Genomic DNA, 22295 nt, shown 5'->3' with positions numbered 1-22295 from the left:
TACCTGTTGACCAAAGGCTTTGCCATATGGGAGCATCTGCAACAAAGTGGATTTTAAAAATCTGCTTTGCTGCGGATTTTTGACCCCACTTCTACCAAAAAACCCAGGCTTTCCTAGGGAAGATGGCTACATGCCATCCCGATAACAATCAGGATGGCATGCAGTCACCCCAAAGCCTCCCAAATTTACCCATAAAAAGTAAAGTAAAGTTACATGGCTGCTTTATGTTCCTTCTCACACCCTCCTGCTGTGAGGAAATGATGTGCCAGGAGACCGGAGGGAGGGGGAGGAGGAAAATCCCTCCTTGCCCCCCCCCCCCGGTTGCATCATTTCCTCATGACAAAAGGGAGCGAGGAGGAACATAATGGTGGCCAGGCGAGTTTTCTTTACTTTTTACATGTAAATTTGGGTTTTGAGAGTGGGTGTCCTCTTTTTTGGGGCTCTTGGAGCTCAAAACACCAAGATAGCTGTGTGGATTGAGCCCGGGGATCCTGTGATGTGCTCCCCAGGCCCAATCCTCACAGGGCCCACACCTGGTAAGACCCGGATCTTACCAGGTGTTTAATTGATTCGGTTTTACTGGAGGCATCATTTGGATACCTCCGGTAAAACCCGAGACAGGTCTCAGGATATGGGCTTGTCTGGATGGGCCCAAAGTCTACTTGTTAGGAAGAGTCTGAGGAAGTTTTTGTGTTACCACCAAGACTAATGGTTGATGAGTGTTTGATTGTTCGTACAGTCATCACCCTCTCCCCCTCACTCTTTATTCAAAAGTTTGCAAAGACTATTTATTTGGTCTATAAAGATGCAATCCCTAAATGGATTTTGGAAGCAGAGAAGATAGAAGTAATACTTAGGCTGTTGTTTGAAACTTCTTTTGTTGTTGTTGCCTTTCTTTCTTAGAGATGTGACTCAAGGTGACTCATGATAAAATTAAAACAGGTACTACTAAAAACAGACAAAATATTATAATGTACCAATGCTACTAATTAATTTTAATAGCACAACTTTATAAAATTAAAAAGAATTTCAAAAGCATATCAACAAAAATCAGAGCACTAGTCACTAAAAGCCCCTTTCTCAGCACCCAGTTGGCTGTCAAAATTCTTGGCTGCTAATTATCTTTCTCACTTCCAACTGTCAGGAAAAATCAGCCACTAGAATTAAGTTCATCGAATCATGATCAGTGACATATTTGACCATAATCCCCATTCTTGGCTTTCTGTGCCCTTAAGCAGGAAAGCATTCAAAATTATCTGCCAGAGGAATTGCTAGTTGAGCATAACAAAACATTTAATAATAATTTGATCATTAACCTCCAGCCTAACTGATCTCATAGGTTTGTTAGCCTAAGTGGGGCCCTGAGCCTGAATTTCAGACCCTAGTGCTTCTTTTCTGATTTTCTAGAAAATCTCAGAGCAAGAGTATTGCACTTTGTGAATTTTATTTGAACGTCAAGCTTTGCACAACTGTGGTTGATGTCAAATGACATCAGCAGGGATCTCTCCTTATGATAATGATATTAATTCCTTGTAATATTTCCTGGGGCCATCCTCATGACAATGGGATCATTTCAAGGTCTTAAGCTTTGGCTCTGGGATATGGCAGCCCTGTTTGTGACTGTGAATTGCATATGACTTTAAGACATTCATGTCTTACAGCCACAACCTCCAGAGATTTAAGTAGCCCTTGTTTGAAAGCAAAAAAGATTCAGATTGTTATCTCTTTCCCTCCATCATCCATTGTCCTGCAGCTTCGGATGAAAGACTTGGATACTAAAGACGAGCTGAGCTTTCACCCTTTAAACCAATGGCTCTTTGAAGAAGATGGGTCAGAGACTGTGACAGAACTAGCAGCAATCAGACCAGATGTAGCACCACTTAAGGGTATGTTGCCAACTCACGAAACAAGTCAAAATAAAGGCTGTTTCTGTCAGGAATTTCCAGTGTAGAACAGATGATGGGGGATTACACATATTTTAGACTTGTGATTATTTTGACATGCCTTGTTCCTCCTCCATTTCCATTTCCATTTCTAAGCCGAAGAGCCAGCATTTTCCATAGACATCTCTAGGTCATGTGGCCGGCATGACTGCATGGAGCGCCGTTACCTTCCTGCCGGAGCGGTACCTATTGATCTACTCACATTTGCATGTTTTCGAACTGCTAGGTTGGCAGGAGCTGGGACTAACAGCAGGTGCTCATTCCACTCCCGGGATTTGAACCCAGGACCTTTTGGTCCGCAAGTTCATCAGCTCAGCACTTTAACACTGTGCCACCAGGGGCCCCTACATAGATGAATAACATCCTGTAAAAGAAAACACACTGCAATAATGTCATTCATTTGTAGGCTCCATCCTAAATACCTCACAAAACAACTAATCTAAGAATTCTAGTGTGGCATCTCACTGCTATAATTCTGCAATGTGAATACAGCCTAAGTGTATTTAGCTCAACTGATATCACTTGGATTTAAGTTATAAATATGCTACTTATCTGGAAATTGGTAAGATTTTGTCATAAATTAATATGTCTAGGAAAAGGACTCTCAACTGATTTTAAGCCCAGTAGATCTGATTTAACTAGATTCTGGACAGTGTTATATATACAATAAGACTTTGGGATTTCAAGTCAACATCATCAAGTGCATTTGCACAGAAAATATGAGTTGAGTACATTAGCTGGGGGAGGGGAGAGATGCTAAGAAGAAAATTGTGGGGTATTATGAACTGTTATTTTACCATCTGATGAAGAAAACTCTAGTCTACACAAACATATGCCATCATATCTTTGTTAGTCTCTAAGGAGCAAGAGGTTTCTTTGTTGTTTTTGCTGCGAAACAACTTAAAGCCGTTACCATAGTACAAAATTGAATCTAGTTTGTAGCATATTCCAGCACTGTATTTTTGACTGCTGAACTTGCTTCAAGAGGAAGATGAAATACCCTTTACTGCACACTCCTAGAGTTGTAAGAATGCAGGAATAGGCATATTGACTGCAAAACAAATTTCAAAATCCATATGGTGGTAAAACCTTTATTAGTCCAATGGAAAATGCACCAAAATGTACTGCTAGTTTTCAAAACTACACTTTAATTTATAATATTAGCACCAAGAGTTTTGTATATTTTTCATTGGACTTTTCATTCATGTATAAAGGTATTATCACAGTATACATTTCATGAATCCTAAAATGAGCATTCTTTAATTAATACACAAATATTTGCCAGTGTATCAGCATGGTAAAGAGCCCCCGATGGCTCAGCAGGTTAAACTGCTGAGCTGCTGAACTTGCTGACAGAACCTAGCAGTACAAAAACATGCAATTGTGAGGTACTGTGCTGGTGGGATGGTAATGGCACTCCATGCCAGCCACATGACCTTAGAGGTGTCTACGGACAATGCTGGCTCTTTGGCTTAGAAATGGAGATAAGCACCAACCCCCAGGGGAAAACCTTAACTTTACAGCATGCTCCATATTTTTGTTAATGTCTAATTTATCAGTACCATATACCCATAAGTAAAGTGTAAAATATAAAGCACAGTCTACAATGGTCCCTATAACCTCAGCACTACTGATGTGTAATAGTCTTCATTATTCAAATATAAGCAATGTTAGATCTGATAAATCTGTCCAAGAAAAAAAATCATTAAACTATTGCAGAATGACAATTCAAATAATCTTGATCTGTTTTTTGAATAAATCAACAGAAAAAATATTCTTTTCTTTAGATGAATTGCAAATAATTTCAGCTAGCATCTATTCGTTGCAGCTAATTTTCATGTAGGAAAAAATGTAAAATTAATTATGCTGAAGTCCTGCTGTTTGTTCCAAATCAGCAGACTTTGCTATGAGCCTGCCAGTTAAATAATTGCTGCCACTATCAATTAAAGTGGTATGAGATGCTAACTCAACTCTTCACATCGATTTGCATTAATACATTTCAATATAGACAGTAATAATCATTTAGTATGATGCTCGGATGACAACATGTAGTTTTGTTCTGCATGCTTCTTTTGGCAGAATAGCACATTCTAAAAAGAAAAGAAAAATACCTTAATTAACTCTATGTAAAACTCAGCACAGAAAAATTAGTTTTCTGATGTGAGTGTTGAATCACAATATAAATGAAATCCCTCTAGAAAGTTTGGTTATTGATGCTATCCTCGATTTCACAACTTAGGAGTGTTACTTTGAGGTCTCCAAGTATCAGATTTCCCAAATTCTGGCCATGCTGTCTTGGGTGTTTGGGGTACTGTGATCCAAAAGAAAATTGTTTCCCAAATATGTGGTCTTGAAATAAATTGGAAGTATTTAAAGTGAGATCGGGGAACTTAATAACTTCCGTGGTATGTATCAGTACTCTTCAAAGTGTTGATACACTTTGGTGGACCTACTCTAGACCATATGCTGCTGATCTCTGAAGAGACTGCAAAAAAGAAATAAACAATTGTAGCGAATAGGCAAATATGATACCAGTCTCTGGGACAAAATAAGCACTGCCCCCGGCAGGGACTATTCCACATCTTGCTAACTTGAATAGAACTTAAGGCAGTGGTAAACATTTTTAAAACAATTTTAAATATTTTGACAGCACAATACATAGTAATGTAAGGTGATAAGTGATAAATAGCAAACTATGAAGAAAGAAGCATAATAAATATTTGGTTGATTGCTTTCTTATTCTCCATCACTTGAATAGCCTTGTCACATTTTCTTTCACTGATCTTTATTCACAGAGGTTACGTATTCAGTCAGAGTCTACACAGGAACGTTACCTGCATCAGAAACAGATGCAGAAATCTTTATTACAATATTTGGAGAAAATGGAGACTCTTCCAAAAGAAGATTTAAAAACGTGAAGTCTTGTGCACATTTTGAAAAGGGTCAGGTGAGCACAGTTTCTTTTGGTATTTCTCCAGGACACCTGTCAACAGCTTTTGAAATGCTTTCAGTGGCATTCTTGTCTGAAAGCGTAATGAATGAAAAAGCTATTCTGTGCTGCAGATGTGTGCCCTCTCTACATGATTTGCAGAAGAAAAGGGAGTAAAATAATAATTGTCACAATCAAAGTACACAGTCAAAATCATACTGAAATGAGTACTAATATAGTTCTTAATCTGACAAAACAACCCATTTAGTCTTGTTTAACATGCAAATGCCAGAATGCAGGAGCAAGTGAAAAAGATAGAGAGTATAAAAAAGATTGAGGAGGTTGCTACATTCATGCATGTATGACTCTGTAGCTGTGTCTGCTAGTCTTCTGCATTTGTATGGAATTGCTATCCGTTTCGTTTTGTTTCTTTCGTATGGCCCCATTTTCATTTTCAAGCACTGCTTCCGAAAATGGGGGCCTTTCTGAATGAGCTATTTTGTTCTTTCTTCTGAATGAACAAAAGTTTTCAGACCACTGAACTTAAAGGCAGGGCTTAAGATCCCACTGATTCTGAGATGTTTCCCTCTGGATATGCAGAGGAGATCTATAGCTTGGTGACCACGGTTTTCTTGGGCTCTGATTGGCCCAAACACCACCACCATCACCTCCTCCTCCTCCTCCTCCTCCTCCTCCTCCTCCTCTGTCGCATGCGGAAGAACTTCCTGGGCCACGTTAGGAAAGCCACGCTGCCCGAAACCAAACAAAGAAACTGAAACCGTGCAACTTTCTCTTTCGTTTTGTCTTTTGTTTCATCTGAAAATTGGTCTTTCATTTCATGCCTTCCGAATAGATGGTACAAAACAAATACCCGAATGAAACAAATGAAGCAAATACTGCACTCTACTCTAGTGTATTAGCTGTGTCTAATCTAGAAACAGTCCAGAGCATTGTGCTGGTCTTCACAGTGGCATTGATGTCTAGTCACGCTGAGACTGCATTGGCCCTGCTACTCCATCGTCTCATCTCCTGTTTCCTGTTGATTGCCAGTGCTGGATTCAAACTCAGTCCAATGTTTTATTTATGTAGACAAGCCCTGTGAAGGATTCCTTGCCATGAAGCTGAAAAACTCATGTTTGAGTTCCCTTTACTTTCTTTAAGAGTAGATCTTTTGGCTGTTGCCATTGCAGAAATTTATGTCAGTTGGAAAAATTCCAGAAGTTTTGATCAATTTTTCATAATGTTCTTCATCAAGACTCTAAGGTTATTAAGAAGGCCTTATATTTAAGGAATGTTAAATAGTGGGAAGATATCCCAGAGTGCATAAAAATCCCACTGAAACAGGTATATTCAATAAAAGAGAAACTGGCAAGTCCTCCATGCTTTACAACAAAAGCATTTAAGGAATATTTCCAAAGTGTGCACAGAATGCAAAGATACAGAATGGGGGACTCCTGGCTCAACAGCATTAAGTATGAAAAAGATCTTGGAGTCCTCGTGGACAACAAGTTAAATATGAGCCTACAATGTGATGCGGCTGCTAAAAAAGCCAACGGGATTCTGGTCTGCATAAATAGGGGAATAGCATCTAGATCCAGGGAAGTCATACTACCCCTCTATTCTGCCTTGGTCAGACCACACCTGGAATACTGTGTCCAATTCTGAGCACTGTAATTGAAGGGAGATGTTGACAAGCTGGAAAGCGTCCAGAGGAGGGCAACTAAAATTATCAAGGGTCTGGAGAACAAGCTCTATGAGGAGCGGCTTAAAGAACTAGGCATGTTTAGCCTGCAGAAGAGAAGGCTGAGAGGAGACATGATAGCCATGTACAAATACGTGAAGGGAAGTCATAGGGAGGAGGGAGCAAGCTTGTTTTCTGCTGCCCTGCAGACTAGGATGCGGAACAATGGCTTCAAACTACAGGAAAGGAGATTCCACCTGAACATCAAGAAGAGTTTCCTCACTGTGAGGGCTGTTCGGCACTGGAACTCTCTCCCCCGGACTGTGGTGGAGGTTCCTTCTTTGGAGGCTTTTAAACAGAGGCTGGATGGCCATCTGTCAGGGATGCTTTGAATGTGATTTCCTGCTTCTTGGCAGGGGGTTGGACTGGATGGCCCATGAGGTCTCTTCCAACTCTACTATTCTATGATTCTATATTTCACATTTCTTTTAACTCTTCACTACACACACCATTTCTCTTAAAGACTACGTCTAGAAAATAAATGACATGCATTCCCATTCCATATCAACATTAGAATTACTCCACAAAACACTGGTGCAGTTCAACTGCCAGTTGTTTTATGACCTTATCACACGGGTGAATCCCCATACCGTTTTGCCAGCAGGCGTGGCAAAAAGGCAAACATGAGGGGCAGCTCTTTCGCTCCGCACTCTGCTCTGGTGCGGCAACACTTCCCCCATCATACAGGGGAAAGCGTCTGGCAATGCTTTCACCTTGGTTGGTAGTGGAGCCACAGCTGCAAGTCTCACGACATTGCATAATGGCTGCCATGGGGCTCCATCCCTGAGAAGGCTCTAAGCATCCTAGGACACTTATTTTTGGCAATAGGATGAAGTCCTTAGTGGAGCTTTACTGGGAGGTCAGTGAAATGTTGAATGAAATGGAAGTTAGACAAACTCAAAGTTGCATCTATGGGATTAGATAATATTTGGATTCACTTCTGAATGCACTTTATTCTTCTTCTCCTATCCAGAACTATGGTCCAAATTCAACCTAGGTGCAGTTTTTAAATTATATTTAAAGACCTAACTATCATAGATCACCAGAAACATGTTCAGTTTGAATCTTGATTACTGTCAAACTAAATTTCACCACTGCCACTAGTTCTGCTAAGACACTATCTATGGACACCAACTTTTACATGGGAGATACTAGAAAACTATTCTGACCTTAAATAACTAGGTTGTGGAGAGCATTTCCTTACTTAGGAAGCAATTCCTAAATGCAGCTAACCCCCTTCACAACACACACACAACGTTTCTTTAGTCCTGTTTTGCCAACACCAGCAACCCCTAGTATCTTTCTTACATGTTCATGATGGAAGAATATTTTTATTTCCAAGTTTCTGGATTGTTTAGAAACACTCTGAAACCATATCAGACTAGACTAATACACTCTAGATCTAGTATGCTCCAAATCAACCTAATTCACTCTGTTATTCTACCACTGGGCCTAGTTTCACTGTTGTTGAGCAATCTGCATGTCTGTCTTTAATTTTTGTCCCCTCATATTCTAAACAAAAATAAAATATACTTATTTTCTTGCTTTATCATTTACATTTCAGCTATTATTTCAGAATAAGACTCCAAACTTTTATCTGACATGATGTTTTCACAGTTAGTGAGAAAATAGTCAATAAAGTTGTGGCATTTCCTGATTTAAGAGAGGAAACTTGATGGATATCTATCAAGATAGGAAATCCTACTAATTCAGTGGTTGGACTGTGTGGCTCATGGGATACCTTCAAAAAACTGGGTTCCTGGGGAATAAAATGTCTAAACTAAATTTACTCCTTCTATTGGTATGTGTATCTATTGGAAGCAATTCAGTTATATCACCATGAATGAAGCTGGGTTATATTGCTTCCATAATTATCTTTCTAGCTAAATGATCTCATTGATTTAATGGGTTAAATGAGTAGGAAATCATTTCCTAAAGTAGGATCTAAATCAGGCAACCCAATTTAAATGTAACTGGTTTTCATCAGTTATGAAGAGAGTGTGCTTTTATACAAAGGGGGAAATGACGTGGGACAAAAATACATTTTGGCCAACAGCAAAGGTTGTGTAATTGAATGCATCATAAAGAGAAGTCATTGAGAACAGAAGAATAATTTTGACTACTGTTTTCTGAGGACTATGATGTACCTCCATATAGAATGGGATTAATGATCAAAAACAAATGTTGCTAGATGAACTATTCTTTAAGAAATTGTGCATAAATGATATGTAATTTCCAATGACAAAAATGGTACAATGTTGGTACAGTGTTCCAAAAATTATTTGCAACACATTCTTCTTGGCTATTGCCTATTTTGGACCTTTTATAAGATCTCTGTTTTGCCATGGTAACAGTTTTGTATGCTGACAAGTAAATAAAGAGGAAAAATCTGAAATTCTTAATAGGAACCATAGGCTTCCTATTTTTTTATTAGAATATTGCAGAACATACTTGTATCTAGGGGAGGGGAAATAGATATAGCCATCTGATTCATTTTTTAAAAAGTAATAATAATAATAATAATAAAAGTGTTTTGATTTCTTTATTTTATGGTTTATTTCACTTTTTTCTTTTTCTGTAGTACTTGTCAACAAGTGACATTATAGCTGCTACTGCTTTTTGTACGATCCATCTGGTCTTCTTCTTGCTGCCTACATGTGCTCTCACTTCCACCCATTTACTCACGTTCTTTTTCAAATGGAAAAGAATTTTTCAAATACTATGTCTCATTTCTCACCATGCCTTTCTGAAACTCCTGCCATGTTGTTCTTCCTTAGAAGCTATTTTGGCATTTTGGCATCTTCTTTTGCACCAACAAGAATACATCCCTTTTTCATTTTCATGATCTGTTTGCACTTTTGTTCAAAAAGCACTAGCAAATATTTGTGGTTCATATTAACATATCTGATACTGTTTAATAGGCTTCTCCTTAATCTCTCCTTATTATCCAACATATTTGCTTATCCAACGTTCTGCCGGCCCATTTATGTTGGATAAGTGAGACTCTACTGTATATGGTCCGTCCCCCCCCCCCCCTTAAGGAATATGCTTTTAATTGCTTTGAGTTCTATTGATGGATTATTTATCTTTTAACTTTTGCACGATGTTTACTTTTAGCTTTATCTGTTTTAACATTTGTAAGGCACTTTAGATACCAAAACTGAAGAAAATAATGGAAACAAACAAATAATATAAACTTAGAAAGACTTGCCTCAAGTACCGATTTACTTTATAGCTATCTGAAAAGTTCATTTTAAAACCTTGCACTGCTCCATTGACATGGGAATTACCGGTTACATAACTCTTAAAACACCATATTGATAAAGGCTAATCCCCGCACTTGCATATTCATCCACAGAATTGTAACTGGACAGATTGGGTAACAGTATACACAGTTGTCATATGGGCCAACAATCTTCAGACTTTGAACATCCAGATAATCTTTTCTACATTAATGCTACTGCCAAAGGATGACTGCAGATGGCAAATATTCTTTCCTTATGTGGATTGTTGACAAGTGCTGTTGCATCTCACTATAGCCCAAGAGTGAACTGAACGTGTTTGCCCTAGAACTGAATATTTGTCCTAGAGCATGCCCAGAACTCAGCCTGTTGTCGATTCAGACCTAGTTAGGGAACAAAGACCATTATAGCCACCTTGGTGGATTAGATACATGGGGGAAAGTATTTGATATAATTGCTCATGGTATCTTTCTGGGACACTTGGCAGAGATAGGACTTGGAGCAAGTTTTACTGTGATGTTGGGTATTTATGTCTGACTCTTCCCAGAGATCGATGATGGGCGATTGATTTTCAGTCCCATGGGCAATAATCTGAAGGTTTCTATAGGCTGGTGATATGTAACTCTATATCTCTTTTGCATCCAATGTCAAGGAGCCTTCGGAGTCTTGAACCGGTTTCAGGGTGAAGTAAAAGTGTAGATGTGGGTGAAAAATTGAGGCTCAGTTCAGACAAGATGGAAATTACAGGGGTTAGAAGATAGAATTACCATTTGATCTGGAAGTGGTTGTATTCTCTCTGAAAAACCAGATTAATCGCTTAAGAATATTTTGAACTGAGTGTTGCTTTGAGAAGTCAAGGTGATTTCTCTGACCAGAAGTGTCTTCAACCAGCTTTGGTGCAGATATGTCCTTTTCTAGGGAGGTCAGATCTGGCCATTGTAGATTGCATTTTAATTATTTCCTTATTATTTATTTATTTAGTTATGGTAATATTAATACCTCTTAATCTGATAGAATTCAGTGAGGCACTGTACAATTGATTAAATTACTATACTATAATGTACACGGGGCTGCATTTGAAAAATGTACAGATATAGCAACTGCAAAAATGTGATGACCAAATCATGCTTGGTGTATACATTAGAGATAACGTATTACCAAATTTATACCAAGTGTAATGGATTTCAGTTTGTTAAATTCAAAGTTTTGATTTATACCAAGTGTAATGGATTTCAGTTTGTTAAATTCAAAGCTTCCTTTAAGAGCCTTGTTATGTGTCCTAGCATTCTCGACTTGATCTTTAAAAAGTGAGTAAGTAAAAATGACATCCTTTCTCAGAAGTGGAACATCAGCTGGGGTATTCTTCCTTTTAAGGTAAGGCAGGGTAGTTCCATGTCACGACCCAGGCTGCAGAGCACCAATAACCATACACAGAGGCCAGAATCTATCTAATATCTTTATTGTAGGAATATATAAAGTTAATAAAAACAAGTGTAGAAAATAGTCCAGAATTAGACCTTTCAGGAAAGGTCAGAATTAGTCCAAAAAAGCAATGTCCAATAAGAAATATTAAGGTCCAAAGTTGTAATCCAATAACCGAAACACTCACTTTGCCAAGCAAAGTGAGGGGAGATGACAAGGTCCTTTAGTCCATGAAACTTGAGCGAGGCTAGGAAATAACTTGATACTTGAAACAAGGCTTGAACGTGGAACAAGGTAACTAAGAACAAGAACAAGGTCCGTGGAATAACTTGATAAATCCGTGGAACAAGGCAAGGATTAATCCTGGGAAACAAGGCAAAGTCTGTAGATAAACAAAGGCTGGGAAGCAAGGCGAAGGCTGGATAACAAGGCAAGGCTTGAGCAGGAGCGAGGCTTGAACCGGGGCGCGCTGTCCAGACACAACTCGCTCCGTAGGCTGACGAATTGACTCCGCGAAGTTACTACGCGGGTAAAACACCTAAATAGAGTCTAGCTTCCCGCCGAAGCAGTTCTCTGGGAATCAGAACCGAAAGCTAACTCTGAGACCAGATGTGAGACTCCCCAAAGATTCTCACGAGAAGCAGTCTTAATTGGCCACATTCTTAGCTGCAATCCTCGCACTCCTGCGCGAAGCTGAATCCAAACTTCTCTGTTGTTTACAAAACTCCCGGCGCAAGAATACGGGAGAAGTAGGCTCTGGGCTTGTTTGACATACTTCTGGGAGACAACTTTCTTGCAGGTGCAAGGTTCCCAGATCTGCCTGGGAAAGATCTGGCTGAGAGAAATCCAGTTCAGACTGGGAAGGTAAAAAACCCAAGTTTTCATCTTCATCAGGAATTACAATGTCCTGAGCAGGACTACAAGGCCCATGAGTCATCACACTATCCCCCTCCTCAAGGCCCCTCCCAAACTGGGGCCCTCTCCCCGAGGCGCGAGGTCGCGGCTTGGCGGGATAGGTCTGATGAAAGCGACGGGTTAGATCAGGAGCATGGACTGTGGAGGCGTCTTCCCAAGAGCGTTCTTCAGGGCCAAAACCCACCCAGTCAATGAGATATTGTAGGCGGCGGCGGTGAAAGCGAGAATCCAAAATGTCTTCAACCTCGAACTCCTCCTCCCCATTCATCAAAACAGGAGGGGGGGCCGGTTGGTCTGTATCAGGACGCACACCATCCGCCGGAAGGAGCAGGGAACGGTGAAACACTGGGTGAATGCGCATTGAACGCGGAAGTTGGAGTTTGAAAGTCACGGGGTTTAATTGCGCCACCACTGGATAGGGGCCAATGAAACGGGCATCTAACTTCCGGCAAGGGCGGTGGGAGGGCAGAAAGCGAGTGGACAGGAAAACCCGATCTCCTACCTTGATTTCGGGGCCCGGCTGGCGATGTTTGTCAGCGTGGCGTTTATAGTCCTCCTTGGCTTGGTCCAGTTGCTGGAGCAAAAGTTGTTGCACCGCTGTGAGTTCCTGCAGCCAATCCTCTGCTGCGGGAACCTCTGAAGTTTCAATGACAGGGGGAAAGAAACGTGGATGGAAGCCGTAGTTCGCAAAGAACGGCGTTTCTTTTGTAGAAGCTTGAACTCCATTGTTGTAGGCAAACTCAGACAGTGGTAACAGAGAAGCCCAATTGTCCTGTTGATAGTTTACATAACAGCGAAGATACTGCTCCAAAGTGGCATTGGTGCGCTCCGTTTGCCCATCTGTTTGGGGATGATGAGCTGAAGATAAGCGAGAGTCTATGCCCAATAGTTTTTGTAGTGCCTTCCAAAAACGAGAGGTGAATTGAGATCCACGGTCTGTGACTAAACTCTTGGGCAATCCATGTAGTCTGAAGACATGTTGAAGAAATAAATCCGCAGTTTCCTTGGCCGTGGGGAGGCCTTCGCAGGGAATGAAATGGGCTAACTTGGTGAATAGGTCCACCACCACTAAGATCGTGGTGAATCCACAGGAAGGTGGTAGGTCAGTGATGAAATCCGCGGAAATTATTTCCCATGGGCGAGATGGGGTAGGAAGGGGGTGTAAAAGCCCTGAGGGCTTCTCCCTTCGTATCTTGGAGCGCTGGCATACTGGGCAGGTGTTGACATATTTTTCCACATCCTTGCGGATCTTGGGCCACCAAAAATCCCTTAGGATCAGATGCATAGTTTTAAATAGTCCGAAGTGTCCTGCTGGTTTGCAGTCATGACACAGACGAAGCGCTTTTTCCCTGCCCGGTCCGGGTGGGATATAGACATGATTTCTATAGCAGAGCAGCCCATCTTTAAGCGAAAAGGGGAAATGCAGACCTTGGCGAAGTTGGTCCTGCGCCCAGGCATCTGCTTGCTGACTAGCCCTGATTTCTTGAGCACAGATGGGTCCTGGAGTAGGGGAAGTTGAACCAATGGGAATGGATTTGGTGTTCCCCACCGTGAGCGTGGCAAAGTTCTCAGGTTGTAGCAGTTGGGATTCAAAGGTCTCCTTGCGTCCTGCAGCGTATTCCGGTTTACGTGACAGGGCGTCTGCTTGCTTGGTTTGGGCTGGGGTCACATAATGGATCTGGAAGTTGAAACGTTCAAAGAATAAAGCCCAACGTTGCTGCCTCTGATTTAGTTTGCGGGCAGTTCTTAGATGTTCTAGATTACGATGATCAGTGTGGACTTCAATGGGAAATTTGGCCCCTTCTAGCCAATGTCTCCAAGTTTCAAAGGCTGCCTTTATGGCCAGTAGTTCTTTTTCCCAAATGGTGTAATTCCTCTCTGGTGTGGTTAGTTGACGAGAATAAAAGGCACAGGGGTGGAGGTGATCTCCCACCGGTTGTAAGAGTACAGCCCCAATTGCCACATCAGAGGCGTCCGCTTGCACCACAAAAGGGGTTCCAGGATTTGGGTGCTGTAGAATTGGCTGGGAGGTGAATAGTTTCTTTAGTTGCTGAAACCCTTTCTCTGCTTGATCAGTCCAGCGGAAAGGCTGCTTTCCACGGATGCAGCTAGTGATGGGGTCGGACCAGCGGGCAAAATCTGGAATGAACTTGCGGTAGTAGTTCGCGAACCCCAAGAAACGCTGCACCTCTTTCTTGTTAGTTGGCGCCCGCCATTCCAATACTGCTGAAACTTTGGCTGGATCCATGGAAAGCCCTAGAGGCGAGATGCGGTAACCAAGGAAATCTACCTCTTGTAGATCAAAAGCGCATTTTTCCAGCTTGGCATAAAGTCCATGATCCCGCAATCGTTGTAACACCATTTTGACGTGGTTCTCATGTTCTGATTGTGATCTGGAAAACACCAAAAAATCGTCCAGGTAGATTATCAAGAACCTGTCTAGATAGTCCTGAAAAATGTCATTGACAAAATGCTGGAACGTTGCGGGGGCTCCGCATAAACCGAAATTCATAACTCGGGACTCAAATAATCCGAATTTGGTCTGGAAGGCGGTCTTCCACTCGTCCCCTTCCCTGATGCGAACTAAGTTGTAAGCCCCCCGAAGATCCAGCTTGGTGTAAACCTTGGCTCCTCGAAGCCGATCCAGTAGATCCGAGATTAAAGGCAGGGGATAGCTGTTCCGCTTGGTGATATTGTTCAATGCTCTGTAGTCCACCACCAAGCGTAGTTCCCCTGACTTCTTCTTCACAAACATCACTGGGGAGGCGGCTGGGGATTGAGAGGGTCTGATGAATCCCTTGCGAAGGTTTGTCTCTAGGAATTCCCTGAGAGCTTCTTGCTCTGGTTCAGTCAGGGAGTAGAGATGCCCTCGCGGGATCGGGGCCCCCTCCACCAAGTCAATGGCACAGTCATAAGGTCTATGTGGGGGTAATTTTTCGGCTTCTTTCTCATTGAATACATCCCAATACTCGGAGTACTTCTTTGGCAAGGTGATGATGGGCTCGGTGTCTGTGGCATGGCATACCTTGGCTACGAGGCAATGGTTTTGGCAGTACGGTGAAGCAAACTGCAGTTCTCTGTTGGACCAGGAGATGTTAGGGTCGTGGAGAGTCAGCCATGGAATTCCCAAAATCACAGGGAAATGGGGAACCTCGGTAACAAAGAAGGAAATCTCTTCCATATGTTCCCTTATCCACATCCTGGTGGGTTCCGACCACTGACTTACGGGGCCCGTCTTGAGGGGACGGCCGTCTATGGCTTGCACCACACGGGCATTCTTGAAATCATGATATTGTAATCCCAGAGAGTCGGCATACTCTCTATCGATGAAATTGTTGGTAGCTCCAGAGTCTATCATGGCGTGGATCATGACGGGTCCCCTTTTTGCTGACCATAATGTGACCACGAGAAGGAACAGGACCCCGGTTGGCGGCTCTTGGATGGATTTTTTGACCGGGTTGGCGAGCCCCTCTACACCCGGTCGTTGGCTTCCCCCGCCGGCTGTGTGCCAGTCGGCTCAGACGTCTTCGTCTCCGTGGAGGACGCCGCCGCAAGACGGGCGGCAGGCTTCCCTTTGGCTGGGCACTCTCTGGCGAAGTGGCCCCCGTTCCCGCAGTACCAGCAGAGGTTTAAGCGTTGACGACGGGCCTTCTCGGCGGCATCTAGTCTGGGACGCACATTGCCCAACTGCATCGGCACCTCCTCGCCTCCTCTGGGGTATGGGGTTGGCGGTGGGGGTCTCCACACCGGACGTGGCTGAACGCTGGCGGGAGCGGGGGGTTTTGCCCCGGCTCTACTGCCCTGGCCTCGAACCCACTGTTTCCTGTTGGCAATCATGACTTCAGCCCGTAAACATTGATCAATGAGTGCCTCGAGGGTCTGGGGAGGATCCACCTTGGAGATTTCTTCCAGCATTTCAATGTTGAGACCCTCCCGGAATTGTCCCCTGAGGGCTACATCGTTCCAGCCGGTGTTGTGGGCCAGCACTCGGAACTCGGCTATATACTGAGACATAGGTCTGTCTCCTTGGAAAAGGCGACGGAGTTTGTGACCGGCTGCCTCCAAATTGTCCTCGATTCCCCAAGTCTCCTTGAGGTGGTCCAAGAAGTGTTGCGCTGATCTTAGGTGTGGAGAGGCTTGGTCGAACAGTGCCGTCGCCCAGCTGGCCGCTGGCCCGTCTAGAAGACTGTAAACCCATGCCACTTTGATGTCTTCTTGGGGAAACTCGGCAGCACGGGCCTCCAGATAAGCTTGACATTGGCGACGGAAGACATGAACCTTAGAAGCTTCTCCAGTAAACTTGGTTGGCAACGCCATGGCCGGAAGACGAACTCCGCGTTCCTTCAAACCCCTTATTTCTCCATCCTGTGCATTGAGCTTATCACGGATTCGGTCCACCTCTTCCTTGTCGATGGTGTAGGTAATCGGCTGGCCGCTCGGCCCAGGTACGGTTCCGGTAGACATTCTGGCCGAGGTTAATTGGTGCTTAGGGTGGCGGAGTCAAACTGTCACGACCCAGGCTGCAGAGCACCAATAACCATACACAGAGGCCAGAATCTATCTAATATCTTTATTGTAGGAATATATAAAGTTAATAAAAACAAGTGTAGAAAATAGTCCAGAATTAGACCTTTCAGGAAAGGTCAGAATTAGTCCAAAAAAGCAATGTCCAATAAGAAATATTAAGGTCCAAAGTTGTAATCCAATAACCGAAACACTCACTTTGCCAAGCAAAGTGAGGGGAGATGACAAGGTCCTTTAGTCCATGAAACTTGAGCGAGGCTAGGAAATAACTTGATACTTGAAACAAGGCTTGAACGTGGAACAAGGTAACTAAGAACAAGAACAAGGTCCGTGGAATAACTTGATAAATCCGTGGAACAAGGCAAGGATTAATCCTGGGAAACAAGGCAAAGTCCGTAGATAAACAAAGGCTGGGAAGCAAGGCGAAGGCTGGATAACAAGGCAAGGCTTGAGCAGGAGCGAGGCTTGAACCGGGGCGCGCTGTCCAGACACAACTCGCTCCGTAGGCTGACGAATTGACTCCGCGAAGTTACTACGCGGGTAAAACACCTAAATAGAGTCTAGCTTCCCGCCGAAGCAGTTCTCTGGGAATCAGAACCGAAAGCTAACTCTGAGACCAGATGTGAGACTCCCCAAAGATTCTCACGAGAAGCAGTCTTAATTGGCCACATTCTTAGCTGCAATCCTCGCACTCCTGCGCGAAGCTGAATCCAAACTTCTCTGTTGTTTACAAAACTCCCGGCGCAAGAATACGGGAGAAGTAGGCTCTGGGCTTGTTTGACATACTTCTGGGAGACAACTTTCTTGCAGGTGCAAGGTTCCCAGATCTGCCTGGGAAAGATCTGGCTGAGAGAAATCCAGTTCAGACTGGGAAGGTAAAAAACCCAAGTTTTCATCTTCATCAGGAATTACAATGTCCTGAGCAGGACTACAAGGCCCATGAGTCATCACATTCCATGTCTTTTGAACTTCTGATGAGTAGTGCCTTAGGGCAGTTCCAGACAGCACTTTAATGTGAGTGCAACTGAGTTTTTAAAATGCAATTGCACTCGCATTGAAGTCCACCTCCCCCCCCCCCCAAATATTTGTGTTTTTCGGACACTTTGATATAAAGTGGGATATAAACACAGAAATAATAATAATAATAATAATAATAATAATAATAATAATAATAATAATCAGTTAAGAACTGGTGGGATCACAAACCTGCAAAGGTTGTGGAAAATGAACACGCAAAGATACTGTGGGACTTCCGAATCCAGACTGACAAAGTTCTGGAACACAACACACCAGACATCACAGTTGTGGAAAAGAACAAGGTTTGGATCATTGATGTTGCCATCCCAGGTGACAGTCGCATTGAAGAAAAACAACAGGAAAAACTCAGCCGCTATCAGGACCTCAAGATTGAACTTCAAAGACTCTGGCAGAAACCAGTGCAGGTGGTCCCGGTGGTGATGGGCACACTGGGTGCCGTGCCAAAAGATTTCAGCCGGCATTTGGAAACAATAGACATTGACAAAATTACGATCTGCCAACTGCAAAAGGCCACCTTACTGGGATCTGCACGCATCATCCGAAAATACATCACACAGTCCTAGACACTTGGGAAGTGTTCGACTTGTGATTTTGTGAAACGAAATCCAGCATATCTATCTTGTTTGCTGTGTCATACAACGTCGTTGTGTCAAAAATAATAATAATAATAATAATAATAATAATAATAATAATAATAATAATAATAATATACCAATACCATATGGCTTTCAGATCTTCGAACTTGATTTGGATTTCTGCAGCTGTTTGAATGATATATGGCAATTATTTTTTAAGAACTTGTTTTTGCCTCTTTTAAAATCATAGTCTTATCTGTTTACATAGTTTCATCCCTTGTACAGGCTGAGATGTCATATACACATTAAATGAAATAATAAAAAAATAAATATTGGAATGTAAAGTGGAATTGAACTTCTTTATCTGTAGGTTTCTTGAAGAACTTCCAAGTACAATTTCATGGATCTGTGCAATACAGTTTGACATAAACTGAACCTAGGTGAAATACTTTAATACTTTGGACTGATAAATGAATTAATTGAAACAGATATGACCTCACTGGAATTTGGTGAAATAGGTGTATTTTTTTCTTTAACAGTATAATGGATTAATATTGACTATACAAATTTAACAATAATGTAAATGTTGTTTCTCAATTTACTTTTTCCATTAGATGATTACTTCTAACATCCGAACAATAGATCTGGGAATATTAAGCAAAGTGCTTGTGGAACATAATAGATATGGTTACGGAGCTGGCTGGTACCTTGAAAAAGTCATAATACAAGAACTAGGAAAACATGATGGCCAGTATGTATTCTCGTGTCAGCAGTGGTTGGATAGTGGAGTTGCTGATGGAAAGATGAAACGAGAGCTGCAGCTTCTTGGAAAAGTTAGGAGAGAAAAGCCAGTAGGAAACATTCATGGTGAGAAGCAAAATCATCAGACCATTTCCAGCTTTGTTTTGATGCATATTGTCCATGTCTTGCCTGGGTGGATAAATACAGCAGAAAAATACAATCCATGGGATAATACAGGTTTATCCTGAATAAAATCATTCATGTAAACTGTATCCCCTTAGTATTTTTCAGAGCTAGAAAATGCTGTTAATAACATTACAGGGGAAAAATATATTAGCATGCATACAGAGAAAGAGAGATTAAGAATTGTAAGCAATGTTTTAAAATGAGATTTGAGAACTGGATGCAGCAGGGAGGGAAATGAGAAGACTATAGCAGATTTGTCAAAGTGCAAGCAACTATAGATCAAAGATTCTTTCATTTGAAGCTATTTCTAACATTTCTTATCGGTTCTAGCACTGTTTTCATTTCCTCTGCTGTACTCACAGTCAAGACTGTCATTAGATGTCATGTTAAACTGAATCTTGCATGGCAATAGGATCCCATCCCAGATGAAATGCAGAGTATAAATTCAATCAATCAATCAATCAATCAATCAATATTTGTCCAGGCTATGGACAAAGAAAGGTTAGACTGTTGCTTCATAGGCAGGTTAAGTTCTTTTTATACCAGCAGACTTCTGCAGCTAACTCCTCAGGGGGAAAGGGTCTTTTTAGTGCTGTGTTTATATTCATTGTTCTCTTTTTTTAATTAGTTATTTTTAGCTGCTTTTAATTTTATTGAAAGTTTATTTCTATTATTAAAATTTGCATGACGTAATACTTTTAGATGTATGTGCTTTATAAGCAACCTTGAGTCCAAGATTACAAAAAAATGAGAAATATGTATACATATAATGGACAATAACACATTATAATTCTAAAGCAGAGAATTATATGGGGCTGCCTCCTGTAGAATTCTGGGAAATTTAGATTAGGATGGGGCCTTTGACCTTCTCAGCCAGAGGTGTCCTTTGCTTCCTAACACTATATTTCCTGGAATTCTGCAGGAGGCAGACGCACAATAGTAAAACAGGTGCCTCTGCTTTAAAACACTAATGTTATATCATCCGATGATGATGATGATGATGATGACGATGATAAAGATGATGATATAAACAATGACAGACATTACAATAATAAGACATCAGTGATGCCATAAACTGTCTCAGTTTCCTCTTCTTCTTAGGAATGTCTGTTTTGACCAGGCAAAGGAAGGGAGGTACAAGGCAAAACAGAAACACGTGGCACACAGGATGAAGAAGAGGAATTGGCTTGGTGTATGCCTACAACACTACTTGCATTGTGGATCCAGCTCCTTTCCCTCTTCCTATATGCCACATGTTTCTGTTTCAGCCAGTACCTCCCGGGCAAAGCAGACACTCATTACACACAAAAAACAAAAGAACAGCTGGATCCTCATGGTAAGTGAAGTGGCATGTGGGGCCTGACCCTCCTCATCCTACATGCTGTAAACCTCTACAGTAGAGTCTCACCTATCCAACATAAACGGGCCTGCAGAATGTTGGATAAGTGAATATGTTGGATAATAAGTAGGGATGAAGGAAAAGCTTATTAAACATCAAATTAGGTTATGATTTTACAAATTAAGCACCCAAACATCATGTTATACAACAAATTTGACAGAAAAAGCAGTTCAATACGCAGTAATGCTATGTAGTAATTACTGTATTTACAAATTTGGCACCAAAATATCACGATGTATTGAAAACATTGACTACAAAAATGCATTGGATAATCCAGAACGTTGGATAAGCGAATGTTGGATAAGTGAGACTCTACTGTATTTCTAGAAGAATTGGTGCTGTTCCTGCAAAAAAGAAACACAGTAGAAAATGAAATTTCGCACCCAGTTAAAATGCACAAGATGTCTTTGGGACAATATGTTTCTTATAAAGGGATCATACAATATACTGTAGCCCCCTGATGGTGCAGCAGGTTAAACCACTGTGCTGCAGAACTTGCTGACTGAAAGATCCCAGGTTCAAATCCAGAGGCAAGATGAGCTCTCGCTGTTAGCTCCAGCTTCTGCCAACCTAGCAGTTTGAAAACATGCAAATGTGAGTAGATCAATAGGTACCGCTCTGACGGGAAGGTAACGGCGCTCCATGCAGTCATACCGGCCACATGACCTTGGAGGTGTCTACAGACAACGCCAGCTCTTTGGCTTAGAAATGAAGATGAGCACCAACCCCCAGAGTCAGACTAGACTTAATGTCGGGGGAAACCTTTACCTTTACCTTACCATATACTGTATTTCTTCAATTCTAAGACACACTTTTGCTTACATCTCTAAGGTGCATTTTAGAATCGTGGGCATATCTTGTGTTTTTGTTGGTGGTGGTGGCACTGAAATTAGGATGCGTCTCACAATCAATGACATCTTAAAATTGAAGAAATATAGTATGTTGATTAACCTTTATGATTAAATACCTAGGTATAAATGCCAATATTGTATCTTTTTGTACATGAAGCTATACATTTTATATTTCTTTCTGATGTCTAGGAACTTGGGATGTCATTGCTTCCACTAGCAATACTTCAAGCAGTGATGTAAGCCCTAAATTGACTATAACGGCTTGTGATGACAAAGGTGCCTCTGCTTCAGTCTTGATTCCCAAGGGATCGTTTAAGGGAGCTGAAACTTATCAGTCATCTTTGGAGCTAGATAAGAAGTTTAGTATGATATCCAAAATTCGCTTAGAAGTGGAAGACATAGATGGGAGAACATGGCACTGTCATGAGGTAAAATCCGTTATAAATTTGCAAATCCTCTTGGGGGGGAAACATACTCACATAACCAGAAGCTACTTCTGGAAATCAGAATAAAAGGTAAAGTTGAAGAATTAGAGTAATTTACACAATATTCAAATCTGTTTAGAACCATAACACGTTATCCATTCTATGTCAAATTACCACACACCCACTAAAATCAATGGAGCCTCTCTTACACTGCTATATAGTCCAGATTAAGATAATCCGCTTTATCTGCTTTGAACTGGATTATATGAATCTACACTCATGGCAGTGTAGAAGGGGCCTGGGGCTTTGGTTTGTTAAAAACTGGGGTGACCTAGATGATGTCAAAGGCCTCTTCGACAGTGCC

General features: G+C 41.7%; 1 protein-coding gene across 4 annotated transcripts in view; it reads left to right on the top strand.

The window, feature by feature from the left end:
* The window catches only part of rp1 (RP1 axonemal microtubule associated), a 270471-nt gene that overhangs the window by 208650 nt on the left and 39526 nt on the right, over nt 1–22295 (top strand). For all 4 annotated transcript variants that reach the window (XM_062980362.1, XM_062980361.1, XM_016995666.2 and 1 more), the window contains exons 43-46: nt 1754–1886; nt 4739–4890; nt 18944–19196; nt 21696–21934. In XM_062980362.1, the coding sequence (XP_062836432.1) occupies nt 1754–1886; nt 4739–4890; nt 18944–19196; nt 21696–21934 (777 nt within the window). The remainder of the gene's footprint in view (nt 1–1753; nt 1887–4738; nt 4891–18943; nt 19197–21695; nt 21935–22295) is intronic.

This window comes from Anolis carolinensis, chromosome 4 (assembly GCF_035594765.1).
Source record: "Anolis carolinensis isolate JA03-04 chromosome 4, rAnoCar3.1.pri, whole genome shotgun sequence".
Lineage (NCBI taxonomy): Eukaryota > Metazoa > Chordata > Lepidosauria > Squamata > Dactyloidae > Anolis > Anolis carolinensis.
This window is presented reverse-complemented; position numbering and strand designations above follow the sequence as displayed.